This window comes from Patagioenas fasciata, chromosome 8 (assembly GCF_037038585.1).
Source record: "Patagioenas fasciata isolate bPatFas1 chromosome 8, bPatFas1.hap1, whole genome shotgun sequence".
Lineage (NCBI taxonomy): Eukaryota > Metazoa > Chordata > Aves > Columbiformes > Columbidae > Patagioenas > Patagioenas fasciata.
Genome location: NC_092527.1, coordinates 12,308,208 through 12,333,206, shown reverse-complemented (window position 1 = coordinate 12,333,206; position 24,999 = coordinate 12,308,208). Strand labels below are relative to the sequence as shown.

Here is a 24,999-nt window from a genome sequence, read left to right as displayed (position 1 = left end):
ATCCTAAATTTACTAATAGCTACATAAAGGGAACAGGTGCTTGCAAGGGGGAAGAAATCAACATAAACTCCCTTCAAACATTAGAATACTCAAAGAGTACAAGGTTGCTGTGATAAAAAGCTTTAGAATAACTTTTTGAAGACACATGTGAAGAGGTACAATTCACCACCACTCTAACATTTCAGTATTTATCAGCATGCTGCCTATACACCAAATCCAGAGGAACGTCTAAAGCTTTACAACTGTGATATCAAAGTAGCCTGAGTTCATGCTGAATACGATTCCAGCTTCATATTGCTTTTCAAGGGTATCTGCTGAGAAAAGCAATACCAACTTAATATTCTACAAACCAGCTGATTTTTTTGTTTGTTTCAGGATTAACTCAGTGAGAGTTATATATCCAAATTTTTAAGTGCGCATGTAGGTAAAGTATGTAACAACCCTTTCTCCCCTGAGTGTTAACACTATCATGCATCTTGTTCCTCTGGATAATTTTCTACATGTCAAACACTTTTGCATACCCATGTTACAGCCTAAATTGAAGCACTTTATTATATTCGTAAGTCTGCATCTGTCATTTTTAGTCTGCCTGAAGAACAGGAGCTGGAGGTTATGGGAATAAGCCTCCATTATGGCTGTCATGGGTACACCACAGTTCACCCAAACAACAACAAAGTGAAACCTGAATTTGAGTGGCTGGACTTAACAGGCTCTCATGCCAATATTTTACAAGTGTGAAATCTTTAGTATGAATTACACACAAATCCTGGTGCTCACTTCACCTTACAAATTCACTAAAGAACTAACGTAGTGCTTTTGGTAAACAGAATACTAAACATTGATTTTTATTTAGTGACACTTCTTCAAAAATAATCATCTGTACCAAATACAAGTATTTAGTGAAGAATGACCTAATAAAAAGCCTTTCAACCTACTGTGCTGATTTTTCACAGCAGCAGTTTACCTGCTATAGATTGTTTGGCTTCGAGCACTGCTGTATTTCTGCTGATCAACAGTTCAGCAGCTCAAAACCACCACATTTGCTTGTCTTTGCTCCCATCCTCTAAACAGTTACCTGTTCTCATTTTATGTGCCTCTGTTTTAAAAATTAAAAACCAAAAAACAAACAAACAAGAAATCACAACCAAAAGAAAAGTCAAGCTCTGTGACTAAATACATCACAATAGTCCCTGGAACATATTTCAACATTATAAACACGCATCTTCTCTACAGCACACAGAGGGTGCAGTGTTCTCACTGCCTATCCTTTCCATCTTCCCTTTTCCCCTTGCTTTCTCCGGGAGATATTACTTGTGGGCTTCAGTTTAAAGCACTTGAAAACTAAAGAAAAATTGTAGAACTTCTAGAATAACAGAAGAGATGAACGGTATTCTCTCTCAGAAGAAATCTTCCATATTGTCTCAAAGCTCAAAGTTTAAAGACAACAGTTGTTTTCATTATACTGGCATATTTTAAATTCTTCTGTTCCAAAAATCAACCCATTAGAAGCAAATGCATTTTCAGCAGTTCTCTTGTGGTTCCCAAACAGGATAACCTGCCTTTTAACATGGACAATTTAAAAATAATACACTATTAGTCGTGTACTAACAATTTCATGTTGAGAATTCTTTCAACATTCCAGCACCTATAGTTCATTAATAAGTTGAAAAATGCTAAATGTTTCTAAAGTTTATCAAGGTTTATTAAAGCAGGTGCTATTTACCTGCTGACTACTTCGTGTTTTGAGTGTAGTTTCATGCAAATACTGATACAAACAAGTGTCATGCAGCTTCCACTGCCTCCAGTCAAACAGTTACAATGATAGCCCAACAGCTAACTAAATGTGTAAACTTAAAGTTTGCCAAATTTGTTTGCTATTGTTCTTTGATTTCTTTGTTTTTGTTTTTTCCAAGTACAGTTAAGTCGCTAAGAGGATCCATTTTGTGGCTAAGAAAAAAAACAAGTAGCAATTGTAGGTGCAGTTTACACAACTTCATACATGACACAAAGAAACCTTTCTATTTCATTAATTAAATAATTTTCTTCCTTGTCCTCAGGCTTCCTATAAAAGGTAAATATCTCCGACAGATCTCATCAGATGCAAAAAGAAAAGAACACAATGAATATGTACTTCAAAGGTATGCAAGTGACTTACTAATCTAAAGCCTCAGCAGAAAGCCTATTGGTGCATTTAACAATTTTGCACTACAGACATTTTTTCATTCATACCTCTTCACATAAATAGCCCAGTCATATCTGGCAAGTTACAATGAAGATTTGTGCTCACAAAACAGAATTTATTTTCCATTCACAAAAGGTAAGCCAAAAGGAACATTTTGTATAAAACTTGTCTCCCCCAGATAAAAGGGCTTCACAGATCTCAGAGTTCTGCGAACCACTTCATGTTTCAGTCCTCCTTGAAATATCAGTAAGTGCTTATCTGAGACAAGCCAGGGTGGTTCTGAATAACTGCTGCCAGTCTCCAGAGGAAACTACCACAGAGAATGTTCAATCCTTGCCTAGAGCAAAGGCACCAGGCCACCAGAAATAGTACAATTCTTATTTAAATGAGGATATTCTAACATATTAGCCTTGCAGCCTCAACCTAGAGTAGCAAGTTTGAGAAACCGAGGAGGAAGAAGAAATTTTTGAGATCAGAATAAAACTTATTTACTATTAAGCATGAAAATGAAGTACCTTAGTCAGCATTTTAAAGGCATTAACATTTAAATGTCAATTATTACTAGAGTTACACATCCAAAGCATTTCCTTCTTAAAGTTAGTGCTCCAGTTAGGCATTAAGAACATTCAGCAACATCTCCCTGTAAATACAGCTGAATTTAGTGCAAGAAGAACGTACATTTTTTTCACTTCATATAAGCCAGTAGAACATTATTGCAAAAGCAAAGAATATTTACTACAGTGAACATTCTAAACAACTCTGCATGAGATGGACTCCTATTCCTGATTTCACCATTGGAAGACACAGAAAGCTGGCAGTATGTGGGGAACAGCAGACAGTGCGGGTACTGTACTGCTGGCAGTGTTATCCTGTTCACACCTCCAGAGAAGGCCACACTACTCAAATAGCTACTTAGTTTTCCAAGCAGAACTGGGAACACAACACCCAACCCATGCTGTTGCAGCTATGCTGCTAGTAATGTTCAAGATAACTTCTATATGGTTATATGAGCTACAGTCACAGCAATGAATCCAGTATAGCACATCATGCCTCCCTAGGAATTTGCCAGGTATACACTTATTACATGCTATGCTCTACACTAAGTCACACTACAGTTGATTAGATACTTGTATAAAATGGAATTTAATTACCATACCTTACTACCCTACTATAACTGTTCCTGTGGGACCTCCTGCCTAAAACCTGACTGCAGTCGCTTTTCTATCTATCCAAATTAAATAATTTTGCTTTAAAGTAATAGAAAAAGGTAACACTTATACATTTAAATGTATAATACAGATGAAGCAAATGTAAGAACTTCTGCTTCCTTTACTAAAGCTAGTGTTCGAAAAAGAGCTAACTTGCATCTTGCTTTTAACAATTTGTAAGTGGCCTGACACAGAATCCAGATTGAGATCAAGTCCTAGTTCAGTGTTCAGACTACTAAAGTTCATGTAATTGTTTTCCAAATTACATTTCTGTTCTTCACAGAAAGAAAAAAAAAAAGAATTCCAATATATTTATTCATTTCTGTTATTATAAAGCTCAATATTTTCAGGAAAACTTTAACACTTAAAATAATGAAACAAGTTTCATAAAAGTTTTACTCTAATTGTTTAGTAAATAAAGGTAGTAAAGGTCTAAAGTTTTCCCCTCTGCATCAGGTCAATTTACTTTCACATTACTATTCATATTGTTTGATTAAAAGGGTGGATAACACAGGAGAGTAGAAAATAAACATTCAGAAGTACAGTGATAAGTTTTAGAAGCAGTGAATCAAAACAGAGGGTGGTTAGATCAGGCACATACAGAGCAGTATACGTGGGAAGAATAAAATGAAGGGAAGAATAATACTTATTACAAAACGCGCTATTACAGAGAGGGAGAAGATCAAGATTTTAGCAAGAGAAGCAGCAAATTTTAAACAACATACCTGTTAGAAGTAACTGTTTCTTCTGTAAGTTCTTTCCAAGAAACTTAATCAGAGCTATTTGAGGCAAGGATTATATTCTGTAGCATTTTAGAGAAGTCTATCTAGTATAAACTAGATCAAGATTTAAAACACAATACTCTGCAGGGCCACACACTACTTGGCTATAACGCAGACGCCTTTACACAATGAACTACACATACACAGATTATCTAGTTGCTTAATTATCCTTGTGTTAAAGGCATTAAAAGCTCTGGATAAAAAGTTCTCTGCTATCTCTTGTACTGATTGCACGCTTGAGGCTGTTGGGCGGCACAGCTCTGCAGTCCGCTACTCAGACATTAAGCTCTAAGAACACATTTTCCCTTTCTGACACCACATTGTTTTTCATACAATTGTATTTCTGATTTTGTCAGTGCAAAAACATCTCCAGGATTCTCAGTTACCACAGGAAGCAAATGATCACATTTCCAAAAGGCACAGTCAGACCCTGGAATTAGCCTCAAGGTTCATTTGCTTTTTGTTTTGTTGTTTTTTGTTTTAGTGTTTTATTTTTAGGGCAAACTTATTTCCATTAAATTATCCTGTTAGTAAAGAACAGCATTAAATCCAGTATGAGAGAGAACATCATAAAAATACTTTCCAATGCTAATCTGTATATGCCTCCAAGGAAAGTCTGATGGGCTTTTAAGGTAGCAAAGTCATTTTTGTAGCTGAAATCCCATACTGCTGTTGAGTCATCCAGCATTTAGCAGCTCCCACAATTTGCCAAGTTTCGGGGTGAAATGAAAATACTTCTTAAAAGCTTATGGCAATTCAGTGATTTCATACACTAGAAAGGTTACATTTGAGCACTTCCAATAGACATGACCCAGCAGGATTTGCTAGGCTTCTTGTCGAAACACACAGCAAACATAAAAAGAATGAGGAAAACAAAGCCTTAATAAAAATCTATTAGCACTGACTTGCTGAATACAAGTTTGATCAATGGGATTGATTTTAATTTTTTTTTAATATTTTGGTTTTTACTCCCAGCTTTTTAGGATCTTAAGAAAAAGCTTGTCTTCACATCCACTGGTTTTTTTGTTTGTTTTGTTTTTTTAATTTCACAGTATTTCCTCAGAGAAGCAGAATAACAATAATTAATATTTTTTCCAGTCTGTAAAACGCCAAAGAAGCAGAACAAGTACTATTTTAAATAGCAATAAAAAGTGTACACTTTCTTGAACACTGTAATTCAATGTATAAAGGAAATGACAATAACCTAATACAGCCAAACAGAAAATCAGCCCATCTGGGCTCACTCTCCAACATGCTTTTCTGTTTTTGTTCCATTTAAACAGCTCACCTGGTGCAGCAATCTCTTCAGTTTCAACAACTGAGTTTTTACAGCTGTGCAGTCTTGGACCATGTGCCGAAGAGTCATTTCATCAAGCATCACAGTATTCTCTGCTAAGCCCACCAGCTGTCTAGGACCCTGGCAAAAATTTGGTGCTCCGTAGCTTTCGAAGTGGCCAACAGGAGATTCTAGGTAGTTTGATCCCCTAAAAAACCCAAACAAACAAACCCACCAAAGCAAAACAAATTTAAAACCAAACCAAACACATACATTGATGATAAACTAGAGCTAGAAGAGCATTTAGTAAGAAAGTTCTAGGTAACATGGGCTATATGCTGTGGCATAGAGCAGAAAATAAATAAATCAAAGGCAGTGCTATTTCACTTAAATGTTGGGCTTTCCTTCTCACTTGCATAAATCTCTCACACACTAACTACAGTACCCTAAAACCAGATGTTCATTGGGATTTCTAGAAAATCTGTCATTCAAGCTAGCCTTTAAGAACTATAGGATTACACTTAAAAACAAAAGAATAAGTAAAAAGCTATCCAAACTTACAAAGTGCAAGTAATAAGACAGTGTAATGTTTTCCCATGAAACACATATAGTAATTTAATCAAGCATTTATAATACTGTATAAACACAAGTAACAAATCTTACAAACTGCGACAGAAACAGGTTTCGAAAGTAAACTGTTATAAATCTCAGTGATGCTCCCACTCAGACATGCTATTTATAGATAGACAACTATTCTGAAAATGTCATGTACTCAGTGTCACTTGAGATCCTGTAGGGACAAAAGAGATTTCTCATCACAGCATTTTAATTGTTTGGGAGAAGACAGACAAGTCCTTTACCTGTTCAAATCATTTTTACCATGGATGTAGTGATCAGTATGGCCAAGATGATAGTGATCCTGTGCATTCCATCGCTGTTGTGGTGTTCTTTTCCAGAATCCTTCCTGATGTTGCCTAGCATTTCTGTCTTGTCTGTCATAACGGCTCATATTTTCACATTCCTCTACAGAGAGCATAAAGTAAAAATAAAAATTACGAAGTCTGTTCCTAAGACCTTGTAAATAAAACACTATGTGCTGGTAACAGATGCAGTGTAAAACCTGTGGATTTTAATTTCTAACTGATCCAAACATGTATGCACTTTAGAACTGTCAAGCAGACTTCTGTAATGATGTCACATTTTTACCAGCATATAAACTTGTTACAAGAATAAGAGTAACCTGTAGCAGAAACTACAGAATTCAGCCTTAACTGTATTTCTGGTTAAAGCAGAAAATTATTTGGAGGAGATACAGCTATGGGGAGAGTAACTCTTCCCTGTCCTTTCTAGTGACAGTGAACTTTAAAGAGTTCAAACAGACAAACACGGAAAGACGACATTTTAGAAAAAGGCCAGTACTTGGTTCCAAAACAGAACAGTTTCATTACTTAAAATACATGTCTATCTCATCCTACTAAACTTATTTGTTTTTTTCACTTGAGAAACATTTAATCTTTATTTACCTAGACAACAAGCATGATTTAAAAACAAGTAAACAAAATCTCTTCAAAATGCTAATCTCTGCAAAGCAAAGCAGATTCCACAAACTTCTTAAGGGAACAAAAGCTATATTTGGCAACAGCTTGTAAACCACTAGAAACAAAGCCAAAACAACTGCTGTCCGTGCAGTCAGACGCAGCAGAAAAAGAGTTAGAAACTGCTGTTCTGCCATGGCACTTTCTCCTTCACTTACCCAAGGAGTTTTTCCTCACATTGTCAGTCCTTTGCTAGGAGAGAAACTCTACACAGGAGAACATAGTTAGACTCTGCCCACTCGGCCCTAGTTGTGCACCAGCCGCTCACACTCAGGCCTTTCTTCCTGCTCAGCTCAGCCTGCGCAGGGCTGGGAACCCAGCCCAGATTTCACCCTGTGGCTTCAAACTGCCACCCTCACTCCCTGCATACTTGTTGAGCTAGAACTGCTTCTATTCATAGCGTCACAGTGGCACCCCAGACTCCAAAGTGAAACCAGGAGAGTTTCCGGAGACCTGGAAAGTCTTCAGAGGCTGACGTCAGTGGAGTCACATGTAATTACAAAAAAGTGTTGGCAAGAAGTGTTGTTAAATAATATTATAACAAACACTCATATCTCCAATCCAGTTTTGATTACCCAGTTCAGTAACCAAAAAAAAAAAAAAAAGGGTAAATAAATAAACTTGTTAACGTAAAGTAACAGAAGATTTATTTTCCTTTAGAAGCATCCTTCTGCATAACAGATGAAAATTCAAGTGGGCCTATTCAAAATAATCCCTCAATAAGTTTATAAATAATTTTATTATGATGATTTTCAGTTTTGGAAAATGAAATTGAGACACCAAGTAAAGACACGTGGCTATTAAGAAAGAATAAATTTTCCTTTTTTAGGTGGTCATGTTTACATACGGGAAAGCCTGGTGGTGGCTTTTGAATTCTTCTTGAATTTTTCTCTTTGTTAAAAATGTACTGATCTCCAGCTATGAAGCAGTTATAGCAGAGATACCCAGTTTATGCCACACTTTCCTGATATGGGAACCAAACTTTCAAAAAATGCCTAAAATAACATTAGTTAGCTAATATTGACCTCAAATTTGAAGTTCCTCCTCCTGAATCAGCAGTTTACACAGCAGATTGTCAAAGTCCCAAAACATATTCCAGCTACACAAACATTGATACTTAGCTCTGGAAGTTAAAGTAGATATAAATTTATTATATTAATGCAATTAGGAAAGCAGTGAATTAAAAACTTTATTTCACTTGTGTCTAGATTAAGTGGTAAACATCAACTTTTTATATTTTTGTGGCAAACACTCACCTTTAAAATGCATAGATTTTTAACAGTTTTTAAATTAATAATTTGACATGGAATTACTGATGCAGATGCAGGACTTATTTAATAAACAAGGACACTTAAATTAATCTACCCTTTAAAATAGCTTCTTAGTTTTTCCCAATAGAATTATAATTATCCTTATTGAAAAAATATTCACACAGAACACACAATGTCAGGGATTGGAAGGGACAAAAGATCATCCAGTCCAATCCCCGTGCTGGAGCAGGAACACTTAAATGAGGCTACACAGGAATGTCTCCAGGCGGGATCTGAATGTCTCCAGAGTAGGAGACTCCACAACCCCTCCGGGCAGCCTGTTCCAGTGTTCTGATACCCTCACTGAGAAGAAGTTTCTTCTCAAATTTAAGTGGAACCTTCTGTGTTCCAGTTTGAACCCATTACGCCTTGTCCTACTGTTGGTTGTCACCAAGAAGAGCCTGGCTCCATCCTTGGGACACTCACCCTTCATATCTTTGTAAACACTAATAAGGTCTCAGTCTCCTCCAAGCTAAAGAACCCCAGCTCCCTCAGCCTTTCCTCATAAGGGAGATGCTCCACTCCCTTAATCATCTTTGTTGCCCTGCACTGGACTCTCTCCAGCAGTTCCCTGTCCTTCTTGAACTGAGGGGCCCAGAACTGGACACAATATTCGAGGTGCAGTCTCACCAGGGCAGAGTAGAAGGGCAGGAGAACCTCTCTCGACTTACTAACCACCCCCCTTCTAATCCACCCCAGGTACCATTGGCCTTCTTGGCCACAAGGGCACAGTGCTGGCTCATGGTCACAGCTCCTTCCCTAGGCTTGAATTGTTATCCATTCTGGAAATCTAAAAATGTAAAAAATAAAAACTGTACACTTATCTGGGCTGAAGAGTTGAATACTAGCACCATTATCAATAAGTGCCTTTCACACAAGTGTTTTGGAAATCTTATTCTGAGACATAAAACATTAAGTATTGCACTTCCTGTGTGCACACTGTTAAAACACATTGTGCCACCACAGCAGTAGATGGAAGACTATGTATTTATTTACTGCTAATCTGGCTTTATAGCTAACTTACAAGCAACAGTCTTCATCCAAAGAATTCAAAGGTATCACAGTATGTTTGGGATTGGAAGGGACCTCAAAAGATCATCTAGTCCAATCCCCCTGCTGGAGCAGGAACGCCTAGGTGAGGTTGCACAGGAGTGTGTCCAGGCGGGCTTTGAATGTCTCCAGGGAAGGAGACTCCACAACCTCCCTGGGCAGCCTGTTCCAGTGCTCTGTCACCCTCACTGAGAAGATTTTTTTCTCAAATTTAAGTGGAACCTCTTGTGTTCCAGCTTGATCCCATTACTCCTTGTCCTATCATTGTTTGCCACTGAGAAGAGCCTGGCTCCATTTTCATGGCACTCACCCTTTATGTATTTATAAACATTAATAAAGTCATCCCTCAGTCTCCTCTTCTCCAAACTACAGAGACCCAGCTCCCTCAGCCTTTCTTCATAAGGGAGATGCTCCACTCCCTTCATCATCTTTGTTGCCCTACGCTGGACCCTCTCCAGCAGTTCCCTGTCCTTCTTGAACTGAGGGGCCTAGAACTGGACACAATATTCCAGATGGGGTCTCACCAGGGCGGAGTAGAGGGGAAGGAGGACCTCTCTCGATCTACTGACCACCCGCCTTGTAATACACCCAAGGATGCCATTGGCCTTCCTGACCACAAGGACACAGTGTTGGCTCATGGTCATCCTGTTGTCCATCAGGACTCCCAGGTCCCTTTCCCCTACACTGCTCTCTAATATGTAATTTCCCAACCTATACTGGAACCTGGGGTTGTTCCTGCCCAGATGCAGGATTCTACACTTTCCCTTGTTAAATTTCATCAGGTTATTCGCCACCCAACTCTCCAGCCTGTCCAGGCCCCACTGAATGGCAGCACAGCCTTCTGGTCTGTCAGCCACTCCTCCCAGCTTAGTGTCATCAGCAAACTTGCTGATAGTACACTCAATTCCCTCGTCCAAATCGTTAATGACTGTGTCAAAGGCTTTACTGAAGTCAAGGTAAACCACATCCACCACTCTGCCATCATCCATCCACCTTGTTACATTCTCATAAAAGGCTATGAGGTTGGTCAAGCATGACTTACCCTTGGTAAAGCCATGCTGACTGCCCCTAATGACCCTCTTATCCCTGATATGCCTCGAGATGACACTAAGGATAAGCTGTTCCACTACTTTCCCAGGGACAGAGGTGAGGCTGACCGGTCTATAATTACCCGGGTCCTCCTTCTTGCCCTTTTTGAAGACTGGAGTGACATTTGCTTTCCTCCAATCCTCAGGCACCTCTCCCATTTCCCAAGACTTGACAAAGATGATGGAGAGCAGTCTAGCAATGACTTCAGCCAGCTCCCTCAGCACCCGCGGATGCGTCCCATCTGGACCCATGGATTTATGGATGTCCAGACTATTTAATTGCTCCCTAACCCAGTCCTCATTGACTAAAGCAAACTCCTCCATTGACCTGGCTTCATCCAGGGTCTCAGGGGTACAGGGCTCCCCAGGACAGCCTCCAGCAGAGTAGACAGAGACAAAGAAGGCATTCAGCAATTCTGCCTTCTCTGTGTCTTCCACCACCAGGGCACCCACCTCATTCATCAGTGGGCCTACATTGCCTCTGGTATTAGTTTTATCTGCTATGTATTTGAAAAAGTTCTTTTTGCTGTTCTTGATCCCTCTCGCCAGTTGTAATTCTAAGGAGGCCTTGGCTATCCTAGCTGCCTTCCTACATCCTCTAATAGCAGCCTTATATTCCTCCCAAGGGGCCAGCCCCTACTTCCATGACCTGTAAACTCTCCTCTTCTGCTTGAGCATACCAAACAGATCCCTACTCAACCACACAGGCCTCCTGGCTCCCTTCCTCAACTTCCTACGCGTGGGGATGCTCTGATCCTGAGCGTGGAAGAAGCAATCTCTGAATGCAATCCAGCTATCTTGGGCCCCTTTTCCTTCAAGCAGTCTTGCCCATGGGATTTCCCCCAGCAATTGCTTGAAAAGGCTGAAGTTAGCCCTGCTAAAGTCCAGGGTTGCAATTCTACTTGCTATTCTGTTCCTGCCACACAAGATGCTGAACTCCACCATCTCGTGGTAACTGCAACCCAGGCAGCCCTCAACCTTTACTGCTTCGACCAGACTCTCTTTATTAGTGAGGATGAGATCCAGCAGTGCACCTCTCCTGGTCGGCTCCTCCACCATCTGCATGACGAAGTTATCATCAATGCACTGGAGGAACCTCCTGGACTGTGGGTGGCTGGCTGGACGGTCCTTCCAGCAAACATCAGGGAAGTTAAAATCACCCACAACAACCAGGACCTGTGACTGTGAGGCCACTCTCAGCTGCGCATAGAAGGCCTCATCAACTTCCTCAGCCTGATCTGGTGGCCTGTAATAGACACCTACAACCGTATCACGCCTGCCAGCCTGTCTCTTGATCCTGACCCATACACTCTCAACTTGCTCCTCATCCACTCCTGGGCAGAATTTAGTACATTGCAGTTGCTCTCTCACATAGAGAGCAACCCCACCACCACGCCTGGCTGGCCTGTCTTTCCTGAAAAGGGCATAGCCATCCATGACCACATTCCAGTCATGTGAACTGTCCCACCATGTTTCTGTAATTGCCACCAGATCATAATCTCCCGACCAAACATAGGATTCTAACTCCTCCTGCTTATTCCCCATGCTGCGCGCATTGGTGTACAGGCAGTTCAGGGAGCGAGAAGAGCACACCAATTTCTCCTTAGGGGCACAGGAGGCCACTCGGTCCTCATCCATTTTAGAATGCTGCCCCACTGGGACGAGCTCAGCTACAACCCCATCCCCCTTCGAGCCTAGTTTAAAGCTCTCCAAATGAGCCCAGCTAATTCCTGCCCCTCTCAAAAAAAGTGTATTTCCCCAAGCTGGAGCAGGCAGCTGAACAGTGCACAAAATAAGGAAAGCCTTTTTCCTTTCAGTGCCTGTTTGTACAGGGCAGGACATTGCATGGCTCCACATCCAACCTTTCTGTTCATTTGAAGATATTATCAGCCTCTGCTGAACATGGAGGTAAAGCTAATACCCATATTCACATGACAGTGACAATTCTTACAACAGGAATGACCAAAAGCAAATGCCTTTGAACTTTTTGAGGTCAGGATTTAAGAAAGCATGGCAATTATTTGCCTTACAAATCTAGGCTAGAATGAACTAGGTATTATTTTAGTAGCACCTACATACCACTATGCTCCCTGTGAAAAGTTTGTGGGCATCCTCGCTGACAACAAGAAAAAATACACTTCAAATCTTAAGGCTTCTGTTACCCTGAATTCTAGAAAATATATTAGGAGATATTGTCATTTCATAGAAGAAAACTATTACCTCAAAAATAATTACGCTGTCATTCACCAAAGCTGAAAAAAAACGTTCCAATATTTTCAAATATAGCTAAAGCATGAGACTGAAGGACTAATTTGAAATTTATTCTACTAAAATAATTTTAAGAAACTAACAGTGTGCAGCAAGGTTGCATTTTTATAAAACGCAGTTAATTTCTAAATTCAAAAATCCTTCCAATACAAGATTTGTATTTGGGGGAACAAAAATGTCACAAAACCTACATTTCAGAAAAGAAAGGGTTGTTACTTAAAGGAAAAACAATTTAAAGAGTGCTTTGGTTTATTAAAGCAGAAGTCAGAACAACACAAATCAAAAATCTCTGAAGCCTGTAATGCAGTTTCACAGTAATGTTGCTGGGCCAATTCACTGACCTTTGTCATGAGGCGAGTCCTCAGGCAGGTCAACATCAAGCATGAGATCATCATCTTCAAGATCACATGAATCAAGATTATTCAAGATATCCTTTAAGAAAGAAAATGGGAAATACAGATGTTTTCACAATATTTCATTTACCCTACTGTCATAAGTTTATTTCAAAGCTTTGTTCCATCATACTGTACAAATATCCAATGTTATCAGCAGCTTCCTCTCTTTAGAGGTTGAGATCAACCTTATCTGAGACCATCTGTACCTCGTGATCACAGTACAAAGTAAGCCTAGGGAAACTGTTAATGGTTATACAGCTCTAACTCTTAAGCTCTGTTTTCAAATTTACCACAAAAAAGCACCACAGCTTTAATGTCCATGATCAGACTCAAGCACTTCACATCTGCCTCTTTTCTAAGAGCAGAAATGCAGATTTTTTAGGTTTGACAGCTACACCTAAAGATGATTCTCCTGGGACCAATATTAGAAAAAAATTACCCAATATTAATTGTTTTACTAATTATTTCTCAATGGATAAAAAAGTGATCATTAAATACTTAACCGAACACTTGCACACAGACTGCCAATACACTGCAAAACAACATTAATTTGAAAAGCTATCCTTTTGCTGGCTCCCATTTATTATATTCGCTTTGTCAGATGTGTAAGTGAAAAGAACACTAATAGGCATTTGTTTAAACTGTTGCTCCAAGTGTTTTTCAGCAGTCTTCCCATAGTGTTCACTAAGGACCACTGTAATACAAATGGTGGAAAGAGCCAAGTATATTTTAATTTTTTGGTGACCGGACATTACATGTTCTACTTTTCTGCAGAGGAAGTTATTTATTGACTTAGGAGTGAGAGGATGAGGTTAAAATAGTTAATATGCACTTCGTAAAACATGAGCAATATAAAGGAAAGATGAAATACTCGACACAGAACCACCTGCTTTTGTTATATTTCAAAGTCTTACCTGAATTATTTTGTTTGCATATAGAATTCTAAGTATTTACAGAAAAAAAAAGAAAAAATACATATCAGGGCACTGTGAATAATAAAAAAAACAATGGAAAAGCTTCCCAGAGAAACAGAAGCCATTTAAAGGAAACATGGATTCAGCATTTAGAAGAACAAACTGCTTGTATATATTTACTTCCTTTTGTTCCCATTAATTTACATTTTTCCAGGAACTAGAAAATTTTTAACTAAAACCTATTTTTAAATCTATTCTGCAAAATGTAGGCACATGTGAGAGGCAGCTTTGGTTATTTAATTGATACATTGTTTCTATCCCATGCTTTGATCTTTCAAATTAATATGATTAAGCATTATTTTCTTCTATTGCAGGAACCTTAATGAGCATGACAAAAGTTACAGTGACCACAAACATATAAGAAAGTTGAAAAATGTTTGAAATTACTGTGCAAAAGCATTAAAAAAGCACAATATAAAAACGTAGTATGCCAGAGTATTAACAAATAAACTTAGATAAGCCAATTTACTATCTTTGTATCAGAACTTCAGAAGTTTAATGATGTCAGAGAAGGTCACCATCTGAGATGCCAAACATACTTTTCTGTCAGCAGCACATCTCATTATGCTTCCCTAATTACCCATCCCTGCAGCACTGAGGCAGCTCCATGCTACCAAACACAATTGGGAATATGAAACCTTTGTAATCCCTGGGACAGGTGGGAATTTGCTTGGAGCACTTCCCAATGCCGTCTACCAGGGAAACGTACGTGTCAGCAGTGTCATCCTGAAACAGCTAAAGCACAGGCTTCATCAACATATTATTACATATAAAACCTATATTTACAGACTTCCATTGTTATTCTTACTACTGTGTAATGACCTCAAGTTAACTACATGGAAGCAGTTGTGTTAATAATGTGTGCTTAACAGCCCCCATCATCAGGAAGCAATTCTGAGAAAGAAGCTCAAACAGAGCAGGAAATAAATTCTTCAAAAGTACATCAGGTCCAACCCTACAGAATATTACAGATTTCAACAATTATTAAAAGTTACAGTATGAGAAGTATCCTATTTGTGTAGCTGAAAAGAAAAATGCATATTAAAAGGGCCATGTAACTTCACAAGGCCTATTTAGCACTAGATTTTCAAGGTGGTACAATCTAGAAAGAGATTAAATTTGGGACAGTGAAATCTCAAGTCAAACTAGAGTTCTGCCCCCAGGCTCTCCCTCCAGAAAGGTTTTCAAGTGAGCACAGGCAGCAGTGCTCTGTTCTCCTACTGCAGCAGACCAGGAGAACCATTAGGTGAGAAACGGATGATCTGTGACTACTGGTGTAAGAACCCCAACAGCAGGGAACCCTCATATTGCATAAGGAGATGGGAGACTATTTTAAAGAGAGAGGTAAAGTTAAGGCTGGTGAACTATCACACCACATTTAGTGAGGTCACATTAACATTGTGCAATGTTGTTCTTTCTATAGTGATTGTACTTTGCTCTTACCACAGGTTCACCAAGCACACACCAACAGCTCATCTACAACAGCTTGGGTTTTCTCCCTGATTTGTGGGAAACAGAGTCCAGAATCTCTTTCTCAAGAAGGATAAGAATACTAAGTTCTTAAGACCAATGCTTTGAAAATTGGGGTACTGTAGAGCAACTACTTTTGTTGAAACTGAACAAGTTTAAAGCTCAGGATAAATTCATGTCCATCACAATGAACTCCAGTAGCAAAACATTCTTTTTAAAAAGTTCAGATCCTAAAAATTCTTCATGCTACGTACATCATAAGCTCTCTCTTGCACCAAGGAGCAGTATTTTTCAGTCCCCCAATTTAAGTTCAGTGTAGCTTCCTATTGAGACACAGGCATGAGGTCTGATTCTCAGCTTTTCCATTTCTTGAGCTAAGTATATAATGCAACTAAAAATAAATTACGATGTGTCCAAATTAGAAAAAGGATAGATGTCTACACTTCCTCTCTATTAAACATAAAAATATGTGGACCAATAAAAGCTTATGACACAATTATGCTGGGTTTACGTGATTTGTTGTAATATTTGAAATGAGAAGAAAATTGCTCTATTTTGCATCTGAAACTGATTCATGTCTATAGTGTCAAAATGCATTACAAGTCTTATGCTTTACTAAAGCATACTTTTGCAAATAAATTCTAGATGTGCTTTATGCTCTGAATACCTAGCAGCTTTAGATGCATGGAACTCCACAGACATTTTCATACTTGTTTTCTATGCAGTTTCATATGCTGCATCTCTTCTGGTGAGATGTTAAAAACTGAAGATTTCAGGGTTTCCATTGTAAAAAAAACAAAAAAAAAAAAAGAAAAAAACCAAACCAAAAAAGCACACCACTACAAACAAAACAGGCCACAGAAAAAAGGTTGAACAAGCAGACAATAAGCATGAGTAAAGGGAGAGAACCATGGAAGAATCACAGGAACTGAAGAGTTCAAGAGCAGTACAGAAATTAGCAAAGTATCATTTCAGGTACTTATTAAAAAATAAACACCACCAAACACTCAACAGACTGGGTAAATCAGCCATCTGGAGGGCAGCTAAGGGATAACTGCAGAAGTCAAATACAATTCAAGGCTGACAGCAGAGGGAGACTTCCAGGGCCTTTTTTCAATGCTATTTTCAACATTTAATAACACCCCAGAGAGACACAAAGATAAAGAAATAGAAATGCAATACAAGTCTCCAAAAAGGCAACGTTAAATAAGAACTGAATAGAATTGTTAAGTGAGGCAGAAAACCGAAGACAGGCACGGCACTGCACTGTAGCGCTGAAGAGATAAACACCACTGTAAACAAAGGCACAAGAACAGAAGAAACCACACAGGGAAGAGAAAGAACTCTGCAGAATACTAAAGACAGGCCAGGAAGAGAGTTGCTTTAAACACTGTACATTGCAAGTCACATTAAAGATAACTAAGCCAAACATCCAAACAAGTAATTCATCATTTTGTTTGTGCTCAGTAACAGAATGTTGCTGCGACAACAAATGCAACAAGAATTTTTTTCTGAAAATCCAAAACATTATATGTTTAACTATTAGATATAACTATCCTAAATAAAAATTTAGTGTTCTTGAAAACAGTTGTATAGAGGTATTGAGTGTTCTACCTAGGTTTACTGAAAGTAGATAAGAAATAATTGTTAGGTTATTACCCACTATATCTCAAGAAGCAGCTATCCTTGCTGCCTTTTTCGGTAATTATAAAATCAGACATCAGACTGTGTAAGAAATCTGAAATTCAATTGCAAGATGAAGGGAGAGAAAGAAGAAAATCAGAAATATTAAATGTTCTGTTGAGACTTCACCAATTCCTAAACAACATCACTTTCCAGACAGGTAGCACAGGTTAAATCCCACAGCCCCCAGCCGCATTCCTTGGCTGCCACCTAGGGTGGGGAATGGTTTTGACCATATTTCTGCAGAATTCCAGCAAAATTTAAGAATGTTTTCTAATTGTTTATTTTTTTCAATAGGCAGATGCTCTCAAGTAGGAAGTTTTGTTTTCCTGTTGAGCACAATAATGGAAATCCAGCAGCAGCAAGCACAACCAGTACCACAGAAGCAGCAGAGGCTGGGGGAAAGCAGTCCTTGCTGCTCACTGCTGCCAGTCACCCTTCAGAAGTAGTCTACTCATACCGAGAGTTCAGCATTACTTTTACAGTCTACCTTCAAATAACAGAGCTCTGCACACTGTAAAGCAATATGAAATTGCTACAGATAACTCTTAACTAGCATAAATAATTGTGAATTATTTTCACTCCACTGACTTGCACTTGCATGAATAGTGTGAGGTGGAGCTTAAAGCCAAATACGGAGGCTTTGAATACTCCCAGCTGAGAAAGGAACCAAACCATAAAACCTCAAAACTCAAAAATGCCATGGGCAGGGATGCTATCAGGTGATCAGCTAAGTTTCCTCTGTGCAGTAAGTTTAATTATAACCTAGCTAGATTTTTGGGGTAATCTGAATATGACTTATTACACAACACAAATGTGTTCCATTCTTGTACAATCAGTTTAATAAACTTGTTTCTAATTAAAACCAAAACAATCCTCAAATACCCCCTGTTTTCAAGGAATTCTATTTTGACCAATCTCTATATGAACTAACAACACAGAAAATATCCTGTCACTTACTTGCGCTGTTGCAAAAGTATATTCTCACTACATTTTCGTGACACATTTCAACAGGTGTGAACCAAGAACAAAGAAACACTGAAATGCTGTTTACTCAGAACCATCTCATATGTGGAAAAATGATGCTTTGTTAAATCTCCAGTCTCAAGGAGGATGACAGCTAGAGTTATGAAGTCATATCAGATTGTAATTGATATCAATATGGCCTGAATGCAATGTTAAGTGTTCCTGAAAAAAAATTAAAGTGCATCCATACTTTGAACTGTGGGGACAGTAAGACTGAAATTGGGTGTGCACGTTTCATCCAGAGAGACTAAAGTTGTGTGTGTTACAAAAACAATTGATTGCATCATGTATAAGACACTGCCTCTCCTCTAAATTTCTGATGCTTTGCAACAAAATAATTTTGAAAAAGATTCAACACCAATGTTCTATAGCTTATTAGGACACAATTTTAGGTAAAAAGTAAAAGTGAAAGGAAACTGTGTGCCAGTCTAGGTGTTTTTAATCAGGTTACCTGTAAAATGTTCAGAAAGCCACTTAGATGGGTTAGATGTATGTCTCAATTTGGTTTACATATTGTTTTAAATGCTTTTCTTGTTTACACTGAACTTTGAAAAATACTCCAGCTTTAAGACCATTGGTATCTTTGGTCACATACTTACCTACTGATTATGGTTTGAAGATTTCCTATGAGTAAGGAAAACAACATATGAGCCTTCTAAATTCAGCAATACATTCTGAGTTATACATAGCAGTTGCACAGTTTTCTACTAAAAGCTTAACTGCAGACGTGTTAACCAAGGATGCTCTCCCACTAATTTTATATGTCCATAGATATTATCTGTTCATAAGGGATACTAATTGCAAAAAGGTGACATTGACTTTTGACATTTTGAAATCAGAAAGAAGTAGTCTAATGGTTTTTCTAAAAATATTTTTTAGGCATAACTGAAAGCTCTTTTAGAAAGTTAGCATATGAAAAACAAATGCCAGATCTTTCTGTACTTCTAATATTGGAAAATAAAAGCAATTATGTCTCAAAACAGCACACACGTCCTGCTTATCTATAAATCCACATTTAAATAACCTCTCATAACTTCTAAAACTCCGACACTGGCTTGCACATTTTCTTCATAGCTGTTGACTCAGTTAGAGAAGAACAAAAAGACTGACCTAAAAGAGGCCAAATTTATTCCTCCCCCCCCCCCCCCCACTATGTCCTTAAAACCAAACTCTACTTGAAAAAAGTAAAAAGAGAAAGCTTCAGGGGCAGCAGCCTCTCAGTACTTAAAAGGGGCCTATAATAAAGATGGGGACAGACTTTTCAGCAGGGTTTGTTTCGATAGGGCAAAGACTTTAAACTAAAAAAAGGGAGATTCTGGCTGGACACGACAAAGAAATTTTTCACAATGAGGGTAGTGAAACACTGGCTCAGGTTGCCCAGAGAGGTGGTAGATGCCCCATTCCTGGAGACACCCCAGGTCAGGCTGGACAGGGCTCTGAGCAACCTGAGCTCAATGAAGATGTCCCTGCTCATGGCAGGGGGTTGGACTAGATGACCTTTGAAGGTCCCTTCCAACCCAAACTACTCAATGATTCTACAATATCTGCTTTTCTTCTCCCACAAAATAAACAAGATTACAGAGCCAGTAAGCTCCTTCCATTGTCTTCCTATTCTGGTTGCCATTCTGGAAGCCCAGTTGAAAACCCCTCTGCAAAAGTTGCCATTTCAAAGATGGACAAAACCCATCTAAGATTACTCAGTAAGAGCTGCAGTGCCACCTATAGAAAAGTTTAGGAAAAGCATTTAATATCTGTTGATCCCAAGGATGATAACAGCTTAAAAGACTAAGAATACAACAGCAGGATGGAAATTAAAAACAAGTGAATTTTGCCCTAACACTATCAACTACTCATTATCTAATTACCCGAATTGTTATTCAGCTACACTGCTTCTGCCCAGCCCAGCCTGATGCCGTGGGAACTCCAAAACCACCTGTCTGCTTTGGAAATATTCCTGGAAATATTAATTCCAAGGGGTAGTCAGGCTGATATTAGCTCAAGCACTCAAAATTCTTAAATCTCTTATCAATTGGATTTTGACAGAGATATTAACTGCTTTTACTCTCATCACACTGGAGGACAGAAACCGCATAATTCTATCACATATCTCCCAGCAATCAAAACATCTGATGTGCTGACTAATCACAGTAATTAATCTCAACACCTTCAGTTCAATTTTTTTAACCTGTCTTTATACTCAGTACCTGCAGAGAAAATGAAAAACATGGAACAAAAGCTTACATTAACCTACCTAAGAACATAATTCTTCAGAAATAATGGAGAATTTTAACAGAAGTTCCTCTGCATCTTTAGATTAAAAATGATCAGTGTTTAATTTTTAGGCCAAAGAAATCAAATATATCATGCTTTCTACCAAAACCAACAAGCACAGTGAAAAAAAAAACAAAACAAAACAAAACAAAAACATACACACACACAAGGAAAAAACCCCCACCACAACAACTCAAAAGCACACTACTATATTGCAATTCAACAAACATTTCAGAGCTACCATTTCCCCTCAAAACCCAAGCTGACTGCAAATACATTTCTGCCTTGTAAAAATAAAAGATGTATTATTGACATTTCACCTATTTAAGACAAAAATTCACACTACAGTAAGCACTGTAGTTCTAGAACAGCACTAACAGGATAAAAACCAAAATGGGTGGAAAAAACATATGACTTTCTAGATTCATCAGCAAGTTATACTTACAGTCTCCTCCTTTCTCCACTTCATCAAAAAAATAGAAGAATGCACTTTCTAGGTTAAGTCCTCTCTAAAAACTATTTACTTTCAATAAAGTAAGAAATAAACCAAAATAGTGAACAAAAATATAAAAATCTTTTAAAACTGCCCTTTTTTCCTGGCATGTGCGTGCATGTATCTGGGGAAAAGTATGTTTTTGCAGTGGCCTATATTAAAATTTTTTGTCCCCTACAAATGTCAAGAAAGCCACAAAGCTCATACCAGAAAAGTCTCAAACTGCTTTTCCAAGCTGGTCACAAGTTACCATGAAAAGTTAATAACCATTTCTAAACTCTTAAGCACTACATCTTAACATCATAATTAAAGACAGAAAGCAAACCAAACCACAAGCAGCTAAAAATACATTGAGAATTTGTATATAGTTTCATATAAAAATGTAATTACATCTCTGCTGTTCTACTCTTGGGCTACAGAAGACAACCCTACTAAAACTACAAATCACAGACTGAGTAGGTGCCACAAACCCATCCAAACCTGCTATCTGCATTACTGAAGTGGCAGTGGTGACAGACACATCTGAAATACATGAAACATAACACATGGATGACACCAAATTATTTTTGTTAGAAGTTCTGATTGCTAGTACCATGTTAATAAAATCTGAGCTGCTCAACTAAAAAGTCTGTTCAGATAAAGGAATATGGACAGTGAAGAGCAATGAAGGACATACAGACAATATTTTCCTCGCATCCACAAAATCCCAAGGTTGGCTCCCAGACCTCAACTGAGGGTCACAGCACTGCAATAACCCTCCATCTGTTCTTCAGACTGAATGATGTTTCTTGCAGATCAGTTAGAAGTTTAACAATATGAAAAAGGTTGTGACACATCTTGTGTATCACATTTGAGACAAACAAAGCATCTTGGTACAGTGAGCTAGAGTCAGATATCTACCTTGAAGATTCTATACTTGAATAAACTGTAAAATGAAAATAAATGTCATGTCAAAAGGGTCCAGTATCTATAAAGCATAGAAACAAGATGATGGAAGAAGTCAGACAGGTGATAGCTATTCTCTTGCTTTTTCACTCCGAGGTTTAGAGATTGGTAGGAGATATTTAACCTACCATTTGCAGAATTTAGTTATTTTATTCTTTGTGAGCGCTAGCATGAGATGGCATAAGGACAGACCTGTTTTGTTCTAACTTGAGAGTAAGCAAAAAAAAAATGTATGTAAACAGCCTAATCAGAACGACACCTGTCTAAGCACAGGAGTTCCCAAACAAGAAGTTTCAAAAAGCCGCCAGATACAGCGGAAAGAGGAAGCAACTATCAGGTAAACAAATACATTCTGTTTTTAAAATATACTTAATAAGCAATAAACTCAAAACATTGTAATTATGCAAGTTATGCACATAAATACATACTATGCTGTTCATTTCTGAAGATTCATAGCTTCCACATGGATGGACACTTCCAATAGGTTCCAGCCCTTCTTCATCCCACATGTACGTGCCATCAGAGCTGTCAGATGGAGAAAGCTCAAAAGAGGACCCAGCTCTGTAATTCATCTCTGGAGAAATCACATTCTCGGTAGTATGCTTTGTGCTTTCACTGTTGTCATCCACTGCTTAAAGAAAGTAGGAATAGTTAAGATTCCAAAATCAATCCAATATTCCAAACACAAATATTAAGATGCGTATTATTGGTCCATTAACGTTTATGAAATGGTACTGTAACAGAAATATCTGAAAGCATTCTACAGTATTGTTCACTCATCCTAGGGGGGAAAAAGGCTTAAGGTGACTTGATAGCTACAACCAAGTAACCTTCCAACCTACATCTCCGCTGGCCTTTTACACTGCACTAATTCACCCATCATGAAAGCTACGTTCTAAAATTCTGTATCTTCTTAACATATTAGAAGGTGGGTGCAAAAGTATATCGTTTGGACCCAATCTTTCAACTGTAACTTCTCTCCAAACATGTCTCTTCCACTGATTTTTAAATAATTAATATAGCATGCATCAGGAAAAACAAGCAAACAAAATCAGTGACAGTCCTCTTTATAATTTGGCTGATTTAATTAGACACCCTACACTTATTTTGACTGCTTAGAAGCAGTTACACCTGTTCTTTGCCTATGGAAGCAGAAGGGGTGGGGGAGGAGATCACCAGTCCAGAGTTATGAATGCCAAAGCAGGGATATAAGGAATCCCACAACCATACCACAAGTGTGGTTAAAGGAGGTATCATTCACTCTTACCCCCAAGAAAAAGAGCTCTTCAAAGTCATGCTAGGGAAAAGTAACTACCAAGCAGAAAAAGCCCTGAAAACAAACACACACACACAACAAAGGCCAGCATAGAGCTAAGTTCCATTCTGAAACAATTCACAAGCAATGGGCAATTGTAAATGACAACTTAAGACCACTTAATTACAGTTACGAAATCTTGATTTAGTACCTCTTTCAAACAGAACATAATAAAGTATTTACCAGACACATTTATATCAAGCCAGTCATCAGCATTACAGCACGATCCTCCGCCTTCCTTGAGAGAGGCAAACGGTTCGATCGACGTTATACTCCCATGCTCTAGTTCTTGAAGGCAACTCTCCTTTTGCTGTATTTCTATAGTTCTGTTTGGGTCTTCTATATCTATGAAATCATCACTGAAATCCTCACTCAAATCATTTTTTTCGGAGGATGACAAAGAAGATATAGATATTTCATCTCCATCATCACTCATACACATGGCTTTTGACCCATGTTTTCCCACACTTTCATGCAGGCCCTCATCAGATTCTGTTCTGTGAGCATTGCTCTCTATAATACTGTTTTTCTCAATTGCTCTATTAATATTTGTTGAAATTTCAGAGTTATCCACGATGCATGTGTCAGGAGTTGTACTTTTGCTGCCACTCACAACGATATTTCCAGCAAACCGCTGCCTGGTAGGCTTCAGCAGAGAAGGACGACTTAATCTGTATCCAAAAGAAGGTGCTGACCCAGATCCATTTGACAGTGGGGGCTTCTTTGAAGAAGGAGCTGACATACCAGAGTAGGGTCTGGTAAATCCAAACTTTATGGGTTCATTTCCATTGGGTACATCCAACTGACGTGCATTTCTTGACAACAAAGTCGGCCTCTGAGATGTCCGGGCAGCTACATTTTGACTATGATAAGGCCTTGTAAGATCCACAGCTTTGTTAAAGGAATGTGACCTGGTTAAAGATGCAGTGGGAACAAAAGAATTCTGAATGGAATGTGAAAAACTTTGTGATCTTACCATTTTTTCACAGGAAAAAGCCTTGCTATTGTCTGTCGATTGTGCCAGGCTTTCTCCTGAACTTGTCCTTGTGGCACTGGAATTAGCTCTAGGTCTCTGCAAACCCACCACCGGCCTATTTCCATAAAATCCGTTTAAATGTGATTTTGGAGCACTGAGTCCAGAATATGAGGTCCTTCCTGACAGGGTACCTTTGGCGAATTTTGCTGAACTAGAGAGTCCAGGCAAAGACTTTGGGTTTAATTCCTCTGTAGAAGATACAAACATATTGGTTTGCTTTGCTGCTTTTGATGCAACTGAAGCAGTATTGTTCAAACCCACCCTGAGCACATCGTTACCCAATGCTCCTCGAGATTGCAAATACTTCTCAGAATCATTTAATTTTTCGTTACAGTTATGTTTAGAGTTGGTCTCTCTCCCATTCTGATCATGAAGTTGATATTTATTTGATTTTTTCCAGTTGAAGGAAAAGGAAGACATGCTAACAGTGCCATTGTGCTTGCCAAAATTTTTGCCACCATTATTCCCTGCTAAGCTGACAGCCGTCCCATTTGGCACAGGTTGCAAAACACTTCCTAAAGTTTTTGTTCCATATTTCGGTAGCCTGGAAGTCAAGGATGTCCTGATTTGATTTTTTTCTTCCATGAGCTATTGGGTACATTGGTCCTTAAACAGTGCTTCAATCTAAAGTA

At 38.5% G+C, this 24,999-nt stretch overlaps 1 protein-coding gene across 6 annotated transcripts in view; it reads right to left on the bottom strand.

Annotated features, from left to right (window-relative positions):
- The window catches only part of CCSER2 (coiled-coil serine rich protein 2), a 68,281-nt gene that overhangs the window by 29,095 nt on the left and 14,187 nt on the right, over positions 1–24,999 (bottom strand). For 3 of the 6 annotated variants that reach the window (XM_065843034.2, XM_065843039.2, XM_065843037.2), the window contains exons 3-7: positions 23,515–24,991; positions 22,445–22,647; positions 13,101–13,191; positions 6,309–6,471; positions 5,461–5,656 (exon numbers count right to left, since the gene is read on the bottom strand). In XM_065843034.2, the coding sequence (XP_065699106.1) occupies positions 5,461–5,656; positions 6,309–6,471; positions 13,101–13,191; positions 22,445–22,647; positions 23,515–24,952 (2,091 nt within the window). In that variant the 5' untranslated portion in view covers positions 24,953–24,991. The remainder of the gene's footprint in view (positions 1–5,460; positions 5,657–6,308; positions 6,472–13,100; positions 13,192–22,444; positions 22,648–23,514; positions 24,992–24,999) is intronic. The other 3 variants (XM_065843040.2, XM_065843038.2, XM_065843036.2) reach the window with 1 other exon arrangement.